The 23996-nt window shown below is 39.3% G+C and overlaps 1 protein-coding gene across 6 annotated transcripts in view; it reads left to right on the top strand.

Moving 5' to 3' along the window:
• The first annotated feature begins 2719 nt into the window (after nt 1-2719).
• The window catches only part of GSK3B (glycogen synthase kinase 3 beta), a 215096-nt gene continuing 193819 nt past the window's right edge, over nt 2720-23996 (top strand). For 2 of the 6 annotated variants that reach the window (XM_069554995.1, XM_069554987.1), the window contains exon 1: nt 2720-3901. In XM_069554995.1, the coding sequence (XP_069411096.1) occupies nt 3814-3901 (88 nt within the window). In that variant the 5' untranslated portion in view covers nt 2720-3813. The remainder of the gene's footprint in view (nt 3902-23996) is intronic. The other 4 variants (XM_069554977.1, XM_069554971.1, XM_069554962.1 and 1 more) reach the window with 3 other exon arrangements.

The following is a 23996-nucleotide window of genomic DNA, read 5'->3' as shown; positions in this document are numbered from 1 at the left end:
AACAGTACTTATACTGTATGATTATAACCTGAGATAGCATGTGTGAAACACTTAAGAACAGTGTCTGGCACATTATAAACACCTAAATATTAAAATTACTATAAACTGATAAGTGGTTAACAGCAAGTGAGAAGGCAGAGTAAGTTTGAAAGGTCAGAGAATCATTGAATGTTACTTTCAGTGATACTGTATTTTCTCATAAATTTCTCCCCTCCTTATGTCCTAGTTCTAAATTGAACTACTTTTTGTTTTCCTATAAGACTCACCTCCCCACCCTATCTCCCGATCAGATTTTTTTTAAGTGTCAGTTCAAAATATTTGAAGGCAGCAACAGTAGAGCTACTAATCATAACCTCAAGGTAGACTATTTTTGTACTTTATTATATAAAATAGAATAGCTGTTTCCAATTTGTATAACCTAAACATTTGTCATTCAGCTTCCTGCCAGTATAACTGGGAGTTGAGATGGGGAGTAAAGGCAGGATTTCTAGCTTTACCTCACAGCAGTTTAGGGACTAGTGGCAAAGGTCTACATGGTAGTTTGCAGGGAGAGGCAACAATCATTTGACAAAGGTGCCATGCACTGAGTTTGCTTTCAACATTCTTTACCCTTCTCCATGACATCCAGAGACCTCATGTTCTGTCTTCACTGCAAAGAACAAGAGCTTCTACCACTCCTGGACTATCAAAAACCTATGTCCAGATTTGAGATTACAAATTGATTGCAGGTTGGTCACATCTACCCTGGAATGTTTTTAGTTTGGCCTGCAGAGTTTGGAAATATTGGTGTAAAAATCGAGAGATTTCATACAAAAATCGTGCTTTATAAGGGTTTCTCCTGGCGGGGATGGGGGGAAGGGGACAGAATATCTCAGACCACTGTATCCACATTCTTCAGGGCAACAATCTGCTGGAGCCGAACAGCTGCTCCTTTCAGTTACAGCACAGACACTCCAATTTGCCACGTTGCTTGTCACTCCCCATTGTCTACACCAGGCCAGTTTCACTCATTTACTTTACTTTTCTGGCCCCTAAAAACATTTGAGTTTGCAAACCCTATCTAGACCTTTCCTGTCCTCCATCAAAGGTTACTCTGTTCTGTCCTAAGTTCCTCATCAGTTTTCCAAAGCAATAGCTAGTTAACCTGATCAAGTAATTTTTATATGTGCTCGCTACAGATGGTATCTGAATAGAAAGGGATGACTCTGCAGGTGGAAATTACAGGCACCATGGGATTACAATTAGGATGGCAACTGTTCATTTTACTTTTTCTGTAACCGTAACTCACTGTCCTTGGGCACACCCCAGGAATCTGAACACTGGCCTATGTGCGAAACCTACTTAAATAGTACTTTTATAGATCACCCTCGTTCCAAAAAACTAAAAACTATCAAGGGCTATTCTGGCTCCCCGTTGCCTCAGAGGCTTCGGGATATCCGGCCTGACTGCACTTCCCCTCACCTGCTTTCGGGGGCCGTTCTGCGCCGACTGGTCGCACCCCAGAAGGGCGCTCAGCCAGCATGAGCTCATTTCTCAGGGGCCTTTCTGGAAGGCTGGGCTTGGCAGCGCGCACGAGGCGCAGTCGCCCTCACTCTTATCAATGGCCTCCGCGACTGGGCGGGGCGCGGTCGCCCAGGGGCGCTGCCTCTCTAGAAGCTTTGTTCTCAGTTTAATGTCTGAAAACTCGCACTCGGCCTGAGAAGCGCCCTGGATCTGTCTGACCGTTTCGGGAAAGACGCCCGTACTCGGGATGCGCTCTCCCGGGCGGAGGGGAACCCCGGGCGCGCAGAATTAGCCCCGCCCCACCGAGAGCCTCCAGTGGGTGGGGAAAGCCCCTCAATCAGTTTGTTGGAGCGAGGGACCCAGCGCCACCGACCACACCAGTTTCGCACCGCCTCGCGCTCCCTATATGCGGTTTCCACACCAGCTGCGAGTAGCCGCAGGCGAGGCCGTCAGACCGTCCGCCACGACCCCAGTCGCGCTTCTCCCCGCTCCTAGGACTGCCGCCGGAGGCTGAAGGCCAATCATACTGCAGCTAGGTCTTGCGATTAGACAGCAGCGAGTGCAGATTGGCTACTGCTACGAGTTTCGGCCTCCCTCCCTTTCCCTTTTGCCCCCATTCCAGCTCCTGAGCTTCAGGCCAATGAAAAAGCGCTTTATAGACGCCCTCCCTTCGCTCTCTACTTCTCCCCACCTCGGCGAGGGAGGAGGCGTCCTGACTGGCCAGACTGTCCTCGGAAGCCCCATTCCCTTCACCAATCACCGAGGGTGCTGCACTCCCAGCGGAGTTTCGGCCAATTACAAGGCGGCCACGGCGCCCAGCCGTGCGGTTTCGCCAGCGACTCCGGGCTTCACTGTCCTTAACTCTTCAAGCTTTTCCTGAGGGCCAGCGACTCTGATTGGTCACTGCCGAATTTCTCCTCCAGCCAGCCACAGAACAAGGCGAACCCACCTTTTCCTCGGTCGGCTATCTTCGGCATTTTCCGTCCTTGGGCGTGAATTTCCAGCGACACTTTCTGATTGGCTCTTCAGGTCGATCGGCTTTTTCCGGGAGGATCCGCAAACAAACGACATCCGTGATTGGTTCCGCTCGGGTTTCGGCTCCCCTGTCGAAGGGGGCGGACGCCCCGCTCGGCCGGCGATTCCCAGACGCCTCTTACGCGGGCGGCGGGGCGCTGGGCGGTGTAAGGCTGGGTGGGGGAGGAAGGAGGCGGAGGACGAGTAGGAGGGGGGAGGGGGAGTGGGGAAGAGCTAGGCGGCTGCGCAGACGGCACTCCTCATAGAGAGCAGCCCCCGACCCGGGCGAATGCGGGCTCGTGCTGCTGCTGCTGCTGCTGCTGCTGCCGCCGCCGCCGCCGCCGCCGCCGCCCGGGCCGAGTGACAAAGGAAGGAAGGAAGGAAGCGAGGAGGAGCCGACCCCGCAGCCGCTGACAGGGCTCCGGACTGGGGGCAAAGCGCGGACACTTCCTGAGCGGGACTGTGCAGAAGCGAGGGGCGGGAGGGCGGCCGCGCTGGTGCCTTGGACGGGGGAGGGGGCCCCCGAGGGACGGAAGCGGTTGCCGGGTTCCCATGTCCCCGGCGTATGGGGAGCAGTCGAGGAGCCGCTGCCTGGGGTCTGAAGGGAGCTGCCTCCGCCGCCGCCGCCGCCATGGCCGCTGGATCCAGCCGCCGCCTGCAGCTGCTCCTGGCGCAATGAGGGGAAGAGCCGCCGCCACCGCCCGACTCTGACTGACTCGCGACTCCGCCGCCTTCCAGTTCGCCGGGCCCCCACCGTCAGCCCGCCGGATCCTTGCCGCTGCCGGAGCCGCAGCGTTTCCCGACGCATCTCCGAGCCACCCCTCCCTCTCTCTCCCTCCCTCCTTCCCATCCCCCCTTCTTTTCAAGCGTGAGACTCGTGATCCTTCCGCCGCTTCCCTTCTTCATTGACTCGGAAAAAAAATCCCCGAGGAAAATATAATATTCAGAGTACTTATTTTCAATCCAGTATTTGTCCCCGTTTCACGTGATATATATTTTTTAGGATCTCCCACCCATTTCTGCCCTCCAAGGAAAAGGAGGGGAAAGAATTGTATTTTTTTCCCAGCCCCGGATCGTCTATATGTTAAATATCCGTACTGATCTGTCTTCAAGGAGAAATACATCGCTCGCTTTTTTAAATAGCTGTACAAAAGGAGTGAAAAGGCAAGAGGACGAAGTCTTTTTCCTGTGGGAAAACTTAATGCTGCATTTATCATTAACCTAACACCCCAACATAAAACAAAAGGAAGAAAAGGAGGAAGGAAGGAAAAAAGGTGATTCGGTAAAAGAGTGATCATGTCAGGGCGGCCCAGAACCACCTCCTTTGCGGAGAGCTGCAAGCCAGTGCAGCAGCCTTCAGCTTTTGGCAGCATGAAAGTTAGCAGTGAGTATTGATTTTATTTTACACCCCTTCTCCACCTCCCCTTTGAATAAGAGACTTTGAAATACCAGGATCTTAAAATACGAGACCTGCTGATAAAACAGAGGTAATGGGAAAGGGCAAAAACCTGTCTTCAGTCAAGGATGAGGCAGCTTCCTTTTTTCCTCCTCCCATATCCCTTCTCCGGTCTCATTAACCTTGAATCGGGGGAATGGGATTTTTATTTAGATGATTCTGTCTGAAACTTAGTTCTTTTCTTACAGTTTTCTAGCAATTGATAGTCAGCTTTATTAAGTGGTTGAGTGTTTCCACCTTAAAATAGTGATGGAAGTGTTTACTTGCTCATCCTTTTGATTAAAGCGAAGGACAAGACTCATAAACCATTATGTGCTTTTCCAGAGTGTGTCTTTTGGAATGAGGGATAGTTTAGTTCGCTCAGGTCTCGAGGGTTACCATAGTTTTGTATACTTAATGGAAGAGGTGAATGTCACCGTCTCCTAACATTTCTTTCTTACTTGTGTGACTATACAAAGTGTTTGTTCTTAATCCAGAGATGAACTCGCTAAGTAACCACATTTCGGTTGGAAGGCGAGCTTTGATTTGTCTCTTTAGAAGGGACGGGTACCGCTGATAGATACTCAGTAGCAGTAGTATCTCAACATGCATTGTTCTAAATTGGATACGCGGTTTAATATGTTATCTCTTAACCTTACCGTTTTGACATTGCCAATCTACCACTATAGAGTTAATGTTTAATCAAAAGGTAACTTGAAAGTAGGTCCGAGTTTTGAATGGGGCTTATATTGTCATGTTGCTAAATAGTAAGTTGAATGTTAATTGTCACTGACTCATCATTAAAGTTCAGCTTTGGGGTGCCATTGCTTTCAGTACTTGCTAAATGATCTAGAGTTCAGATGTTCCTTCTTAGGACTGCTTACAATACTCTCGCATTGTTTTCCTTTCGAATTCAGATAAGGCTATGAAGTTAGAAGAATACGGATTTAGACTTTATCATCATAGGTTTTGCAGAAGGTTGTGGTCCCAGATTTAATAGAGGTATTTGGGCTTTGTTCAAGGCTGTTGCTAGACGTCTATACTCTCTTCCCAGATTTGTGCTCAAAAAGTCTATTTTGAGTGTTTGGTATACTCAGTATCCAGTGTTTTAACGTATCTCTAGTTATGGATATGTTTATGTGATATTTAATGTCAGTTTATTTAAATATACTTAAAGAATTAGACAAAAATATCTATTATAGTTTCCTTATTCCTTCAGAAAGGGGCATGAATGAGGGCAAAGAAAAACTGTTTTACTGCTTAGAAGAAGGAGAGAATTGAATTGAGATTTTTTTAAAAAAGGTATATGCTGTTATGTGAAATTGATTATAAAATGAACACTCTTACTTGAACTCAGGATTTCAGTTCATGGTGGCTTTTGGAACTTGTCTGAAACAGGGTAGTCTAAGGTAATAGCTGAATGGGAGATTATTTTTGAGAGTTAAATTTTTTTTTTGGTGACTAGCTAGTTCAGAATGCAGAGTATGTGAAGAGGGAAGCTGATGATGCATCTTTCAGGGAATGGTCAAGCTTTCTAAGCACTTCATGGGGTCATTTGAGAGGAATATTTTAAAATTCTGGGGTAATTTTCAGCTATGATGAAGCAAATCTTATAATAGCTCCTTAAGAGCCTCTTGTGGTACTGGAGTGTTAGGATGTTTTTCATCTTGGTTTAAAGACCACTTGAAATCAATTTTAGGTGATTAGTTTATTCAGAGAGCAGAATGGGATACCTAATAATATTAAATTTGGGGACTTTTCATTTAGTTCACAGGATTTTCTATGAATCCTTTGTGGATGTTGACTGAAGATGGAGTAACTCTTGCAAAGTGCAGGTGAAAATGTTGACTTTTCTGTTACCATATAGGTCAGCTTAACATTTAAAAGATTGGAGTTCAGTGTTGACTACGTGTTTTTGACAACCGTAACTTTAAATGCATTTTGGAAGAAAGCCTTTGTTGGAATGCTGGTGTTCTAAGGGACCCCTGTTTAAGCGATAAGAAATTATAGTCCTTGCCTTGAAAAGCTTATCAGTTTTTGAGGCAGATTATGGGACAAAACGTGAAAACAGTAATATGATGACTGCAAGATTATAAATGCAAATAGAATACTTTGTTCAGAGGAACAAAAAATAAAGGCATGAGGTAGATGGCTTGGAGAGAAGACTTCTTACAGAGGTATGTTTTAAGGCAGGTGTTAAAGGAGGCAGTAACTTATATTGAGAAGCATAAAGGATTCTAGGTGGACAGAATGGACAGAGGCACAGAGATGGTGACTTTTGTATTTTTGTATTTATAAAGCAGGTTAGTAAATCTGAATAAAAGGGGCCTAAATAGGAAAATAAGAAGAGATGGAATTTGAGAAATATGTTAACTGATGGAAAGCAGAGGGGGCTTATGATTATGGTTGAGATTCAAGAGAGTTTGGAATTTACTATAGGTTGCTGAACAAAATATTTGAAGATGGTTTGGGCAGCAAAGTTGATGAATTAGAAACCAGACGTCAGAGCCCTTTTAGGGAGTAGTAGAGTATGTTGTGAATAGTGAGGCAATATAAAGCAAAATTGAAAATCGGATGAAAAGAACACATTTGAGAGACAGCGTGAATGAACTGGTAGGACTTTGGATTGGATTGAAGGGGGGAGTATTTGGGAAGGAGTCAGGAGTTAAAAATAAATTCTGATGTTACTGGTCTGGAAGATTTGACCGCCAAGTTATATTGTTGATTGTAATGGGAAAGTTGAGAAAGTGCTGAGATGGGAGGATAGATGAGTTCACTTTTTAAAAATTTAATATTTAGATTTTCTTGAAATTCAGCAGACAGCAGTTGGTTACTGGCTATCGTATTTAACTTAACAGTTTGTTTATTGCACTGTCTCTAATTTTTCTATGTCTAGAAATGCTGGATTTATTTTCAGGAGTAGTAAACTGAAAGTTTTTATTTATATTCTTTCCATTTCTCAAAAAGAAAATAATTTTTAATGTAAATTCAAAAGACCTCATACTTGAAACCTAGTTATAATAACCCGATGGTAATTTATTTGAAAACAATGAAAATATTTTTTGGACTAAGCTGTAACATAAGCATTTTAGGTATTTTATACAGCCTTCAATCTTTGGTACATTCTTAAAACTAGTTTCATAAATAATGGTTATTTTAGGTAAACCTTGCTGTTTAAAATAATGTTAATATGCAGACTTCAGCAGAAATTAAAAGTTGATTTATTCATTTATTTACTTTTTGTGTTTTGTTTTGGTTGTGCTAAGTGTTCATCCGGTTTAGAAGAGTATATTTGATTTTTTTTTTTAAACCTCAATGTTGTGTAACTATTTTTTTTTTTTTTGGTCTGCATTCATATTCAAGTGTTATTAGATAAATGTTAATAGCTAGACAGTTCTTCTGTAGAGTCACATGATATTTTACTCAAAATGGAGGCAGTAAGGTGCTATGGTGATTTTTTTATTAAAATATTAGTAATAAGTCTTTTTGATAAACTGTTAGTGAAAATTTAGCTAGTTGCCTAGCTAAGTCATGAGAAGTTATTTCCTCATACAGGATTTTTTATATCAAATTTCTTTAGTGAAGAGAATAATAGTAGTTGCATATTGCTGTGCAGTATTTAGTTGCATGGTGGCTAAAGCCAAAGAGTAGGTGGCAACTTAGAGTTACTCTATTCCTGAGAGAGTTTAATCTCTTTGTGTCATATAAAAATCAGGTTATTAGAATTTCACTAGTTTCTAGATTTTCCAATGTGAAAGAGAGCTCATGTGTGAAACTGAAAACCAGAATTTTATCTTCGTTAAAATTTCATTCCCTTCCCAACCAGACCTTTCCAGAGTTGTTAAAAAACTAGACCCTCGTATAAGAATTGCATGCTGTCTTGTTAAATGTACCCCTAGAGTGCTAATTGTGAAATGACTTAAAGGCACAAGGGAACCCAGAGATTCATAAATCAATTCACGACTGATTGGGAATTGCGTTTAGAAAACGAGGTGACATCTTCTCATTTCATTTGTGTGCTTCAGCTGGAAATCATCACATACTTGTACCCTGTGCTGTCTGCCCCGTGTTGTGGACTTGGGTTGCCAGTGTGAGACACTGTTTTGGAGAGACAGGCAGGCTGGGGAAGCCAGCTTAAGTGTCAGCAGCAGATTCTGAGATCAGGGGAGGTCTGCTTTTGTGTGTGTTTTTTCTTTATGTATAGAGAAGGCTGTGCCACAGTTCCATGCTTAACACTCATGGGATAGTGGGCAGGCTGTGGGACTGTGGAGTCTCTTGTGATGCTCCACCCTGCAAGAGGAGAATGGAGGGGCAGAGCATGTGGGTGTGATGGGATTATATCTGCTACTAACAGGACCAACCTGATTTCCCAGATATTGTTCTACTAAGAACATAATCACCATGAGTAAATAAATTTATTGGTATGTTTAGCATCATTTTTGTAGCCTATTTTGAGGGGGGGGGCAGTTGAAGGGAGTGGTGTGGAGAGGAGGGAAATCTTGCATGATTGCGAGGATAGAAATGTTTTCATGGTTCATTGATTTTAAAGTAGAGGTTGCAATCTTTGCTTCTATCTTGGGTTGTACAAATCATCCTTAGTTATATAATTGTCTTTGACTTCGGTTGAGTGTGATATAGAAATGTTTATTTATGTGAAGACCTATGTGAATAGAGAGCTTCCCTGGTGACTCAGATGGTAAAGAATCTGCCTGCAGTGCAAGGGACACAGGTTCATCTCTTGAGTCTGCAGGATCCCCTGGAGGAGGGCACGGCAGCCCACTCCAGCACTCTTGCCTGGAGAAGTCCATGGACGGAGGAGCCTGGTGGGCTGCAGTCCATGGGGTCCCAAAGAGTCAGACAGGACTGAGCACATACTCTCATGTGAATAGAAAAGCAAGGAAAACCTGACATAAAGGAGAACAATTTGTTTCCCCAGAAGTTTCTTATCATTAAATTGATAAAAATCGGTGTTTATTTCTATTTATTATTACAGTTTTTATTCTAGGTTTTTTTTTAAATGAGTTAATAGTCAGCACACAATGGACATTCAGTAAATTATTTCAGTTTATATCTATGTATGTAGTATACTTGGTCTGGCCTAAGATACAAGGACATAACTTTGTAGATTTGGATTCTTAATTTACAGTCGCTTTTCTCACTTGTGCTTATGTTTTGGGGAGAAAGGTCTAGTTTCAAAGTTGAAATGCAAGTTGAAATTCCATAAATGGTTGTATCTTATATTTTTGGATTAAATACTTTCCTTAGAAGCATTTTAATTTGGTTGTATTAAGGCAGTGATGTTTTGGTTATTTTGAAACTAATTTTGTCAAACCAACTTTTCCTTTTCCATGTCTTCAGGATACCATGACCAACAATGGCACAAATATGAACCTTTAACATTTCCCTTATTAACATAGTCTGGAGTTGTTAATTTCTTGATTGTACTTTCAGATCAGTTTAATAATGAAAAGTAAACATTCCTGACGAAGGACATATTATTTTCCTAGAAATTTGTATTTTATTTTTAAATTAAACCTTTTTTTTTTTTTTTGGCTGCTCTGTGTAGCTTGCCGGATCTCAGTTCCTGGACCAGGGATTGAACCTGGGCCATGACAGTAACAGCCCAGAATTCTTACTGCTAGGGCCACCAGGGAGCTCCCACAGAACTTACATTTTAGATGGTGATATAATTTAAATGAATTTACAGGCCTAGTATTGAATAAGTATGCCCTAAAGCCAAAGAGATGGTAGGTAGGAAGGCAGGCAAAAATATTAGTAACATTGGTGCAAAGCATTAACAGTAGTACTTCATTTTTCATTACCATTAATTGTATCATGTTGAATTCCTTGTCTCAGGAAGCCAAAAATAACTAGGTTGCTTTAATTAAAAGGGGCCATGAATAATACATGATTGACATGTGATATGCCTATTGAATGTTTATTATGTGCTAATAAGCACTCTACCAAATGCAGCTGCTCACTTTAATCATTACAACTCAAAAAGTAGCTAGTACCTTTATTCTCACTTTATAGATAGGTAAATGAGATTTAGGGAGGGGAAGCAACTTGTCCAAGATTACCTCGCCGGAAAATTTTTCTGTTATAATGGAATTCAAATATAAGCATTCTGATTCTAGATTTTCCTTTATTGTATATTTTATAGAGAATGGATTGCGGTTATGTTAACACTTGGATTCCAGAGATAAGCTACCTTTGCTTTTAGGATAGTCTTTCATTGATAATTTAGCAGTGATTGTGTAAGACTTACATGATTAGTAATGCTGTTGAAATTAGTTTCGGGCATGCCTGTTAGCAAATATAGTACTTCAATACTTATATTGGGGAAAAAACCTCTCAATTCTTTTAAGATTTCAGGGAAAACTTGTTAAGACAAAGGTTGAATTGAAAATGTTAAGGCTTATGGCAGCACAAAAAGAAAAATAAGTAGTGTATATGTATATTTTTTGTTTAATGTTCAGTTGGAGCACTAGTTTTTATTGAAAAGTACTGATTGTCCACAGTAAATTTGATGTTTCCAGGTAATATTAAAATGTGATTCTCCAAATTAGCCATTATTAAGGATTATTATTTCTCTCCATCTCTTCCTATAGATTGTGAAGTGTTCTACTCGTCCTTTTAATATTTGACAGCAAACTTGAGGACTTTTTTTATTATTGTATGTACACAACCAATTATTCAAGTATCAATTGGACACTTGTTTTGTCTGGAACTGTGAACCTTCACAGTTTGTTATTGTTATTAAAGAATAACAGCTATGCATCAGTGTTCAGTTGGGTTATTTGGAGTATCACCTTGTTGGAATTGTTTGGTATTTTACAGTCAGGAAGTGAACCAAAAAGGTTCCTGAGCAGTGAAAAGCCTCCCACAAATGGTGCATGCACTTTTCCTTATAAGTTATTTTTCGGCTTTTATTTTGAGTTCATTTTTCATTTAACACATAGTTCTGAATCATTCAGTTGTCTTTTTTTTTTTAAGTGCAAATTAGAAGGGAATGAATTACACTGGTATTAAGCATTACACCTGAAAAGTTTAGACTATTGGGATTACTTGGTGTAGCCTTATAAAACTTTGGGGAGATCACTCTGATAATTGTTCAAAATTTTGATTTCAAGAAGGTCACATTATAGTAACTTCACTCTTTTAAAAGGACGAAAGGCAGAAAAGTCTCTTCTGGTTAGCTGGGGTTCTCTAATAAGTTCTCACTGCATTAAACAGCCTCTCATTTCTTTTTACTGACGTGATGAGGAAGAGAACTCGATCATCTCTGTCTGGTTGACCAACTCTGGTTGATTTTCAGTGATACGGCTAAAGATACTGAAGTTTTCAGTATGCTACCCCAGACTATCATGTCCTGCTCTTTCTTCCATTGTCCATCTATATATTATTTCTCAGCAACAGAATTTTATGTGATTTAAGATTTGTTGTCTTATTTTTTCTTTTGTATATATGGAGTTGCTGTTAGGATTTTGATATGCTCATACCTTCTGTTGATCCTTGTGGAATACTTAGAAAGCACTGCATAGAGTCATGTAATCTTTCTTATGATTGGCTGTTAGAGTAATTTTACCAAACACACTTTTGGAATTGAAAAGGTGGATATCTTAGTTGTTAACTTGAAGAAAAAGAACAGTCATGATCAAGTACTTTTTTCTCTTTTGAAGGTCTAAGAAATTCTTTACCATCTGAGCTATAAGGGAAGAAATTCTTAAGGGCTTAATTGACTAATATAAGTGAGAAGATGTTTCAGATTTCTTTCCAAGGCAGGCTAACCTATGTTTTAAAAATGTAGCTCCCTCTACTTCCCTTATTCCATAAAATCAGCTAATTCTTTTTAATTGATTAAGCACTGTCTTCATGATCTGTGTGGAAGTTATTGAGCTGAGTCAAATTGCTACTACTAGACTTTTGAGTCTGTAGAGGCAGCACCTAAAGAAGTGCTGGAGTTATTTATGCTTTTGGCACCAGACTGACAGTATTGTGGGTGCATTTGGTATCTCATTGGAATTTCAAAGCTTTCACATTTTACACAGTATTTAAACTCTGAAGGAAAGAGGGAAACTTTGAGTTTGTAGGGTTTTAACAATAATATGTATATGTATTTCATATTTACATAATGTATAGTAACAACCACAATAATAGTATTAATTGGATGCTGTATGATAGACAATTCCATGCTTGTCTTATTTACATATTTTGCATTTAAAAATGGGATTTACTCACATGATTCAAAATTTTAAAAGTATTTAGTGATGTCTTTCTCCTCCTCCTGCTCTGTAAGGAACTATCAGTTCTCTTTCCTAGAGAGTCAGCCTTCCAATTTCTTAGGTATCCTTCCATGTGAAAGTGAAAGTCGCTCAGACTCTTTGCAACCCTATGGACTATATAGTCCATGGAATTCTCCAGGCCAGAATACTGGAATGGGTAGCCTTTCCCTTCTCCAGGGAGTCTTCCCAACCCAGGGATTGAATCCAGGTCTCCCGCATTGCGGGCAGATTCTTTACCAGCTGAGCCACTTTTACAGGTTATTTCTGCTATGGAATTATATTTTGTGTATACAGACCTAAAGTAACGTTTCCTTTAGCATAAGATGTTAAACTTTAAATCAGTTATTCTAGAAAATTAGCATTGTTTTTCATTCTAGTAGATCACCAAACTCTAATTTTTCTGAGTATGAGTTAGATGGAGAGTAAATACAAAAACGAGAGAGTGCTTCTCTTCATAAGAGGTGAAATAATAGTCATGACCCGTGAATACTTAGCGGCACATTTAAATTATTTGCTACTCTGTGTGTATTTGAGAAGTGATCTATAGTGTCATATAGATGTTATATGTTTTCTTGCTGGAAATAGTTGTTTCATGGTAAAGAAAAAGACAAAAGGTAATTGATACTCTTCCTTTAACTTGCCATTTTTTGAACATCTTAGATGAGTAAACCTGTTCTCTTGAGAGATCAGAGGCGCAGAGTGCGTCAATGTCAATGAAGCCTGTGCCTTTTACCTCTTTAAGAGCGCACGGTTTCATTCTGCTTCTAAACCAAGCATTCCTTAGTCTTAAAAAATTAAAATGTTTTTATTCAGTAATCCACTGTATCATATGATTTAAAAAATCAAATAGTGCAGAAAGTCTTATTATGGAATTTTAACTTCATTTCTGTTTCTTAGAGGCACTCTTAGCTATGATAACTATTGCCTCTAGTAATTTTATCATAATTTTAATAGTATGATATTTCTCTGCTTCTTAAAACTATTCTTGATATTATTCATTGTCATCCCTGCTGCTGCTGCTAAGTCGCTTCAGTCGTTTCCGACTCTGTGCGACCCCGTAGACGGCAGCCCACCAGGCTCCCCTATCCCTGGGATTCTCTAGGCAAGAACACTGGAGTGGGTTGCCATTTCCTTCTCCAATGCATGAAAGTGAAAATTGAAAGTGAAGTCGCTCAGTCGTGTCTGACTCTAAGCAACCCCATGGACTGCACCCTACCAGGCTCTTCCGTCCATGGGATTTTCCAGGCAAGAGTACTGGAGTGGGGTGCCATTGCCTTTTCCATTGTTCCTCTTATTATCTTACTAACATAACTATACCACCATTTTTAGTTATTTTATTTAAATCATTAAATGATTAATACTCTATCTAGACATCAAGCAGTATTCTTTGCAAAAGTGAACAGTGTACAGTGATTACGTTTCCTTTTTAAAAATGCATTATTGAGATGTAATTCACATACCATAAAATTTATTAATTTAAGGTATACAGCTCAGTGGTATCCAGTACTCACAGAGTGATGAAACTGTCACCACAATCTAATTTTAGAATATTTTTAATCAGCTCCAAAAGAAACCCTGTATCCAGTAGTAGTCATATTTCCCTTCCTCCCAGTTCTAGGCGACCATTAATCTACTCTCTGTCTGTGAATTTCCCTGTTCTTGATATTTCTTATAAATTGAATCATAAAATATGTGGCCTTTTGTGACTGGTTTCTTTTACTTTTCATAATGTCTGCTAGGTTGATCTGTGTTATAGCATTTATTGTTATTCCATTACTTTTTATTGCTGAATAATATGCATATATTTGTTTATCCATTCATCAGTGAACATTTGGATAGTTTCTGCTTTTTGGCTATTATGAATAATACTGAAATGAACATTTGTGAACAAGTTTTTGTGTGGACATGTTTTCAGATCTTTGGGGTATATACCTAGGAGTGGGATTGCTAAGGTATGGGAACTCTGTTTAACATTTTAAAGAGTTATGTTGTTTTTGAATGACAATCACATTTCCTTTGTTTTCTTTCACTGTTTAAATATACTTTTTGGTTGACATTTTCTTATTCTTGCACAGCTTGGCAAAGATCACAGACTTGGTTTTGGTTTTTTTTCCCCCTCAAATTTTTTAAGCATTGTCTAGACTGCCCTACCCTACTTTCTTTTCCTGGAGTGTCCCTTTTCCTAGAGTCCTCTCCTACTGGGATCTGGCCTGGTTCCTCTCCAGGCCCCTGCTGTACAGCTGTCATCCTCTAACTTCTTTCGTGGCTCTTTATTTCCTGGATCCCATGTCTTTGCATCTCTGAGCAGTTCTTGCCTAACATAGTTTCATGACATCAGCCAGCAGTGCCTGGAGTATTAACTGTTTGGTAAATGTATCTGGAAAAGTTTATAGTTGTTTTTTTCGCATTTGCTCCAAAAGAGTAGTTAAGAAACTGACACACTCTTTTGGCAGGTGTCTCATCATTTTAGTGTCTAGACATTGAGGCATAGATGTTTGGAAGGTTATTTGTATCACGATCAAGTGATTACTATGCCAACATGAAGGAACAATATGAAGCAAGTACAGAACAATATAAATGTTAAGTAGTTGTTTAAACCAGACCTCTTCAACAGAAATATAATGCAAGACACAAATGTGAATCACATGTGTGATTTAAAATTTTCTAGGAGCCACTTAAAAAAAAGAGTTAAAAAGACAGGTGAACTTAATTTTAAGAGTATATTTTATTTAAGAGTAGTGTATCCCCAAAGTATTATTTCAACATGTAATTTACTAATGATAAATTTTGCATTCTTTATTTGGTACTAAATCTTCACAACCTCAGTTCAGTTCAGTTGCTCAGTTGTGTCTGACTCTTTGTGACACCATGGACTGCAGCACGCCAGGCTTCCCTGTCCATCACCAACTTCTGGAGCTTGTTCAAACTTATGTCCATCGAGTCTTATCCTCTGTCATCTCCTTCTCCTCCTGCCTTCAGTCTTTCCCAGCATCAGGGTCTTTTATAGGGAAGTCAGTTCTTCACATCAAGTAGCCAAAGTATTGGAGCTTCAGCATCAGTCCTTCTAATGAATATTCAGGACTGATTTCCTTTAGGATGGGCTGGTTGGATCTCTTTGCAGTCCAAGAGACTCTCAAGAGTCTTCTCCAACACCGCAGATCAAAAGCATCAATTCTTCAGCGCTCAGCTTTCCTTATAGTCCAACTCGCACATCCATACATGACCACTGGAAAAACCACAGCTTTCTAGACTGACCTTTGTTGGCAAGGTAATGTCTCTGCTTTTTAATATGTTGTCTAGGTTGATCATAACTTTTCTTCCAAGGAGCAAGCATCTTTTAATTTCATGACTGCTGTCACTGTCTGCGGTGATTTTGGAGCCTGAGAGAATAAAGTCTTGTTACTGTTTCCATTGTTTCCCCATCTATTTGCCATGAAGTGATGGGACCGGATGCCATGATCTCAGTTTTTGAATGTTGAGCTTTAAGCCAACTTTTTCAGTCTCCTCTTTCACTTTCATCAAGAAGCTCTTCAGTTCTTCTGCCATAATGGTGATGTTATCTGCATATCTGAAGTTTTTGATATTTCTCCTGCCAGTCTTCAAGCTGGAATCTGATGCCAGGCTTCATCCAGCCTGGCATTTTGCATGATGTACTCTGCATGTAAGTTAAATAAGCAGGTTGACAGTATACAGCCTTGACGTACTCCTTTCCCCATTTGGAACCAGTCCATTGTTCCACATCCGGTTCTAACTGTTGCTTCTTGACCTTCATACAGATTTCTCAGGAGTCACGTCAGGTGGTCTGGTATTCTCATTTCTTTAAGAATTTTCCAGTTGTGATCCACACAGTCACAAAGGCTTTGGCATAGTCAGTAACACAGAAGTAGATGTTTTTCTACAACTCTCTTGCTTTTTCTACGATCCAATGGATATTGGCAATTTGATCTCTGGTTCCTGTGCCTTTTCTAAAACCAGCTTGAACACCTGCAAGTTCTTAGTTCATGTACTATTGAAGCCTGCTTTGGAGAATTTTGAGCATTACTTAGCTAGCGTGTGAGATGAGTGCAATTGTGTGATAGTTTGAACATTCTTTGGCATTGCTTTTCTTTGAGATTGGAATGAAAAGTGACCTTTTCCAGTCCTTTGGCCACTGCTGAGTTTTCCAAATTTGCTGGCATATTGAGTGCAGCACTTTCATAGCATCATCTTTTAGGATTTGAAATAGCTCAACTGGAATTCCATCACCTCCACCAACTTTGTTCATAGTGATGCTTCCCTAAGGCCCACTTGACTTCACACTCTAGGATGTCTGGCTCTAGGTGAGTGATCACACAGTCATGGTTATCTGGGTCGTGAAGATCTTTTTTTTAATAGTTCTTCTGTGTATTCTTGCCACCTCTTCTTAATATCTTCTACTTCTGTTAGGTCCATACTATTTCTGTCCTTTATTGTGCCCATCTTTGCATGAAATGTTCCCTGGTATCGCTAATTTTCTTGAGATCTCTAGTCTTTCCCATTCTGTTGTTTTCCTTTATTTCTTTGCATTTTGTGTTAATTGAAGGCTAATTGCTTTACGGAATTTTGTTGTTTTCTGTCAAACCTCAACATGAATCAGCCATAGGTATACGTATATCCCCTCCCTTTTGAACCTCCCTTCCATCTTCTCCCCATCCTACCCTTCCAGGCTGATACAGAGCCCCTGTTTGAGTTTCCTGAGCCATATAGCAAATTCCCATTGGCTATCGATTTTACGAATGGCAATGTAAGTTTCCATGGTACTCTTTCCACACATCTCACCGTCTCCTCACCTCTCCCCGTGCCCATAAGTCTATTCTCTATGTCTGTTTCTCCATTACTACCCTGTAAATAAATGTTTCAGTACCATTTGTCTAGATTCTGTATATATGCATTGCTGCTAAGTCACTTCAGTCGTGTCTGACTCTGTGTAACCCCACAGACGGCCTCCTACCTGGCTCCTCTGTCCCTGGGATTCTCCAGGCAAGAACACTGGAGTGGGTTGCCATTTCCTTCTCCAATGCATGAAAGTGAAAAGTAAAAGTGAAGTTGCTCAGTTGTGTCCGACTCTTAGCAACCTCATGGACTACAGCCTACCAGGCTCTTCCATCCATGGGATTTTCCAGGCAAGAGTACTGGAGTGGGTTGCCATTGCCTTCTCCAATATACATGTTAGAATATGATATTTGTCTTTCTCTTTCTGACTTACTTCACTCTGTATGATAGGTTCTAGATTCATCCACCTCGTTAGAACTGTCTCAAATGCATTCCTTTTTATCGCTGAATAATATTCCATTGTGTATATGTACCACAGCTTCTTTATCTATTCATCTGTCGATGGACATCTAGGTTGCTTCCATGTTCTAGCTATTGTAAATAGTGCTGCAGTGAACAATGGGATACATTCTTTTTCAGTTTGGTTTCCTCAGCGTATATACCTAGAAGTGGGATTGCTGGGTCATATGGTGGTTTTATTCCTAGTTTTAAAGGAATGTCCATACAGTCTCCCATAGTGGCTGTATCAGTTTACATTCCCATCAACAGTGCAAGAGTGTTCCCATTTCTCCACACCCTCTCCAGCGTTTATTGTTTGTGAACTTTTTGATAATGGCCATTCTGACTTGTGTGAGGTGATATCTCATTGAAGTTTTAATTTGTATTTCTCTAATAATAAGTGATGTTGAGCATCTTTTCATGTGTTAGCCATCTATGTGTCTTCGCTGGAGAAATGTCTGTTTAGATCTTTTTCCCACTTTTTGATTGGGTTGTTTGTTTTTCTGGTATTGAGTTGTATGAGCTGCTTGTATATTTTGGAAATTAACCCTTTGCCAGTTGTTTCATTTGCTATTATTTTCTCCCATTCTGAGGGTTGCATTTTCACCTTGCTTATAGTTTCCTTGGCTGTGCCAAAGCTTTTTAGGTTTAATCAGGTCCCACTTTTTTACTTCCATTACTCTAGGAGTTGAGTCATAGAGGATCTTGCTTTGATTTATGTCGTCGAGTGTTCTGCCTATGTTTTGAGTTTTATAGTTCCTGGTCTTACGTTTAGGTCTTTAATCCATTTTGAGTTCATCTTTGTGTATGGTGTTAGGAAGTGTTCTAATTTCATTCTGTTACATGTAGCTGTCCAGTTTTTCGAGCACCATTTATTGAAGAGACTGTCTTTGCCCCGTGGTATATTCTTGCCTCCTTTGTCAAAACTAAGGTTACCCGAAGGTGCATGGGTTTATTTATTGGCTTTCTATCTTGTTCCATTGGTCTTTGCATTGATCATAGAGGAAGTCTTTCTTATCTCTCCTTGCTATTGTTTTGAACTCTGCATTCAGATGGGTATATCTTTCCTTTTCTTTTTTTTTTTTAGTTTTTTATTTTTTAAATTTTAAAATCTTTAATTCTTACATGCGTTCCCAAACATGAACCCCCCTCCCACCTCCCTCCCCACAACTTCTTTGCCTTTAGCTTCTCTTCTTTTCTCAGCTGTTTGTAAGGCCTCCTCAGACAACCGTTTTGCCTTTTTGCATTTCTTTTTTGGGGGATGGTCTTGGTCACTGCCTCCTGTACAACGTCACGAACCTCTGTCCATAGTTCTTCAGGCACTCTATCAGGTCTAATCCCTTGAATCTATTTGTCACTTCCACTGTATATTCGTGAGGGATTTGATTTAGGTCATACCTGAATGGTCTAGTGGTTTTCCCTACTTTCTTCAATTTAAGTCTGAATTTTGCAATAAGGAAAATGGTGTGAGCCAAAGTCAGCTCCTGGTCTTGTTTTTGCTGACTTCACAACCTAGTGGGTATTTTACTCTTACAGCACATCCTGATTTGGAGTAGTCACATTTTAAGTGCTTAGTAGCCACAGGTTGAGCAGTTTAGAATTTTTCAGGAATTATGTTATTGTATAATATTGTTGTCAATCTGTCTAATCATATATTCAAATACATATATATGTGTATAGTCTACTTATTCTAAAGGAATAAATAAGGAATAGATAAGATATATATATGTAGTTTAAAAACACTTCATTGATTTGTCTAATTGCTTTGTTTTGTTTTTAGTCATGTCTTCAGATTTTTGAAATTTTATGCCACATTAAAGAGGTTGAGAGATTTATGTTCTTCAGAAAGTTGCTTGGTGTAGGAGGTAATGATTTTTTCCCCTTATTTTGGTACACTTAAAATGTATGTTAAAACTGTTATTGATATACTTGCTAGATATACTGCCATGATTGACCTGGTCCCAGTGGGTTCTTATTTGTCTAAATATTCTTTGGCATAAATTCTCTCCTCTTGCTGTTTTGGAGACTCACTCAGCGTTCAGAGTTCCATATACCACCTCAGCTACTTAGTTTTCCACACATTTTACCCCAGAGCATGAAATGCAGTCAGTTGCATGTACCTCCTATGGCACACTTTTCTTGTGTTCTGCTTTATCTACTTTCCTTGTTTTGTCTTTCCCAGGTCAGTATAAATTTGAGTATGGCAGTAACAGTATTTTAGTCACTTTTGTATTTCCTCAGTGTGGAACACAGTGCTTTCTATAGTAGTTTAGTTAACACATATTTTGAGTTGAAGGCAATTTGTTGTGATAGTTACCTGAATACTATACATGCTAGTTACATGATGTTAGAGTTTCTAAATCATCAAACGATCACTGAGGTTTTTAGACACATTTTAAAGCTTTGATATAAGAAATTAGTTTATGAAGTTAAACCTAGGTTTTTGTTTAAGCACAAAGGAGCAATAGTAAGGAAAGAAAAGAGAGAGATAGACACTGTTTTATACTATGTGCTTAGTACAAGAGGAGTGTGAATTCTGGATGGAGTGAATGAAAGAGCTCAGGTGCTTGGTTGCACTGGTTGATCACCATAATACCTTAGAAACATTGAGCTTGTCCAGCTAGTGCAGTACCCCCAAGCCTTCCAGAATTTTATTTGGAGTGGGTGAGGGTAGAAGAGAGATTTAGAGTGATGAAAAGTGATGTCAGTTTCCTTATTTTTACCAAATAGTTTATTCTGTGAGAGACAAAGTAAATAGACAAAGTAAGTAAACAGGCCTATTTATATATGAACCGGCCCTTTCACCCTAGGTATACTTGGACATGTAATTATCTTGTAGGGATTTATGAAAACTTTAATTTTTACAGGGCCTCTTTTTATGTCTCTCAGTAATTTTTTTGTCTGATATGCTAGTGTTTATTAGTATATCAATTGAAGAGCTTTCCCAGAGAAAGTAAGAAATATTAGTAAACAATTTGGGCTTTCTTTACTAAATAATCCAGTTCTTAAATAGCTGTAAATTTTAGCTGTCTATATTGAGTTTTGAGAAAGCATGTTGTCAGGGTAATAATTTGGTTTTTACTGATCAACATTCTATCTGCTTCTTTGACTGGTTGTATACATTGTGAGATATTTGGCTGACTAGGGCATGATTCTTGGAAGAGATTCTGTTTTCTCTGTAAGTACCAAATGTTTGCTGTGCCATTGAAATCTAAGAGTAGGAGTTACTAATGAAGAAAGAATAATTTAAATTCAGTTGAATATCAGGGATAACCTTTATTGGGAGGGTTTTGAGACTTTACAGTATATGTTTACCTCCTGTTAAGTTATAGAAAATTAAAGAATGGTTCTGCACTTTCAAAGGATAGAGGAAATGTTCTAGTATTATATTTCAGCCATAGTGGTGAATGAGTACTTAGTAAGAAACAAATGGTATGATTTCTAAAGTAGGAGCAGGTGGGCCAGTTCCTGGGGTCCTTAGAGAAGAAAGATCCCCAGAGGCAGAGGATCTCTGATCCCATTGTCTTTATATGACATCAGTGTAAAGTATACAGCTTTTCAACTATCATGTTAATTTGAGAGTAAGATATTGTTTAAAATTGTATCTTTACTTTGTGTCCCAATTAACAACAACAACATATTTTTGTTTCTCACATATACTTGGGAAAGTCTGTGTACTTTAAATGCTGCGTTTGACCATAGGAGTGAGAGTTGGGGAAGAAGTTAATAGAAAAAAGTTTATGGTAATGACGAGTATTGAGTTAGCATTAGCTAACTCAGTAGCATCTAGCATCCCTAAATGCTAATGATGGTAGCTCAGATCTTAGAACTAGAATAATTCAGATTCAGCTACCCTTTGCGTGTTTACTGTGTGCCAAGCACTATTACTTCATTTAACTTTCATATGTTTTGAGGTAACAGTCTCTTCATTTAATGGATAATGGAGTTAAAAACACTTTATTTGAGTTATTCCGAAACTCACAGCTAGTAGGCAATAGTTTCAGCATGTTGAACTCAGGCCACCAGACATTTAAGTGAAAGACAAAAAGTTTTTCAGTACTTGGTAGGTCAGTACACTATACTAAACAATTCATTACTATCTTATTTCATCTTTACCACAATTTGGAAAGGCAAATATAATTTACAAATGAGGAAACTGAGGCTTAGAGGGCCTTACGCAGCCAGGAAATATTGTAGTCATACTTTGAATTTATACTTTTAACTGCTGCTCTGTATGCTGTTTATAATTTGGAAAGAGAATAGGAAAATTCTGGGGAATTGGTTGTACTAAGGTTTCCTAGGGTAAGGTGTTGACACTTTTACTTTTTGTTAATTTTGCTTACCAAGGAGAAAGTAAATTGTCAGTCATATATAAGTAAATTGTTGTATCCTTTTGAAGTAAAACTTTTAAGAGCAAATACCTTGCTTTAAAATTAATACAAGCTGTCTATGAATTAGTGGCTATAAGAGATGGGTAACAAATTTGGTTGAAATCCATATTGCAAAGTCAGTTATAAGCCAGATCCCATTATCACTGAGGAAATTGAGGCTTAGACAGGGTAGGTCACTTTGCCAAGATTTCATAACCAGCAGATGGCAGAGCTTGGATTCCAACCAAGGTAATTTAATCTTGAGCTCTTATTAACTACTTTACTGTCCTAAGTGAATGTGAATGATGTGCAGAAATGGAGCCTTGCTACCTCCGGTAACTTGAAGACACCAATTTCTAGTTTAACGCATTGTAGCTTGACTCAAGACAGGCATTAGAGTTCAGCCACCTGTTTCAGTCTTTATTGTTTCCTAAGATCACTTGTCTCAATAATTTTTGTTGTTTCTTTTCATTATTCTTGCACATGAAGATCCTCTTCATCTAGTTGGTGCTTAAGTAAATGTTGAATGTTGAAAAATCAGAAATATAAAGTGTTGAATCTTGAACATAGAGACCAGATTTTATTACATCAGTTCATAATCATGTTTTACTAAGGAATATTTTTCTAGCTTTTGAGGGTAGTTAAATATTATTTTTACCCACTCCAGTGTTCTTGCCTGGAGAATCCCAGAGACTGGAGACCCTGGTGGGCTACTGTCTGTGGGGTCGCACACAGTCAGACATGAATGAAGCAACTTAGCAGCAGCAGCAAATATTATTTTTAAAGGTTGATTTACAGTTTTCATGACTTGGAGTAAATTTTCTGTGCTTCTGAGGAACTTCTGTTAGTTGTCTTTTAAGTGTCAGATTACAATAAAATCCTTTGATGATACAAAACTCAGATACAGTATAATTGGCTCCCATTCTCTCTACTGCTTTTTATCTCTACAGATGAAGTTAGGTATACATTGTTTGTAATAATTTAGGGTTTTTTTCCTATAATTCTGGTAAATGAACTTTTTATTCCCTGTCCCCTCTACTCTATAACTGGAAGACGAGTGGAAAACTGTTTTATTTTTTTGTTAACATTGCAGGAACAGGCTCTGTTGTATTTTTCAGACCACACTTATAAGAAGATGTCTGGGTTTTAATGTATAGTAGTTTATAAATTTTTGTTGTTCAATAAGTAAGTCATAGCTGACTCTTTGCGACCCATGGACTGCATCACTTCAAGTTGGAATATTCGTATATGCACAGGACACTTACCTGCCAGCTCAACTATCCAGAATGCAGGCAGGAACTAGATTGTGGATAAAAATGAACACTGAAGACCCAAAAGAGCTATCACAGAATCTGAAGCAAAGTGTCATTTTGTTTTTTAACCTACATAAAGGTCCTTTGGTCAACATTTCCTACACTAGTCACTCTAATCAGTGTTAAACTGTAATAACTGTTCTGTGACTATAGAATTTTAGGAAATGCTATTTACTGGATCCCTCTTAAGGGTTTGTATTCCTTGAATCACGCTTTGGAGTCTTTGCCTAAGGTATTTGTACCTTGCTTTTATATTAGCAGAGAAGGGAGCGGAGCCAACATTTAAAGAACATTACTTTGTAGAACCTAGGTGATATCTCCATTTAACAGACAAGGAACCTGAGGCCCTTCTGGAGGATTAAGAACACAAAACTGGTAGCAGGGCAAAACTAGGAATGGGTCTTTAATCTGATTCCTATATCTTTCCTCTTTTGACTTTACTGTGCTACTGTATAATTGTAATGAACTACCTACTTGGGTTTTACACTTTAGAAGCAGCAGTTTAGCAGTAATACTAGGAAAGAGACTAAAGCTGTGCCCGACTTAGGGAAGAAAGAAAGGATAATAAATTTACTACTTGACACATGACGTGTGTTCTTTGCTAACTCGATGCTCCAGAGGGGAAGCTTCAGAGAATACTGGGTAGATTAAAGTGCTTTTGGAGTGAGATTTGATAATATCTTTAGCCACTCCAGTATTCTTGCCTGGAGAATCCCATGGACAGAAGAGCCTGGTAGGCTACAGTCCATGGGGTCACAAAGAGTCGGACACAACTAAGCGACTTCAC

This window comes from Ovis canadensis, chromosome 1 (assembly GCF_042477335.2).
Source record: "Ovis canadensis isolate MfBH-ARS-UI-01 breed Bighorn chromosome 1, ARS-UI_OviCan_v2, whole genome shotgun sequence".
NCBI classification, from domain to species: domain Eukaryota; kingdom Metazoa; phylum Chordata; class Mammalia; order Artiodactyla; family Bovidae; genus Ovis; species Ovis canadensis.
Note: the sequence above shows the minus strand (reverse complement) of the source record. Positions and strands in the feature narration are given on the sequence as shown.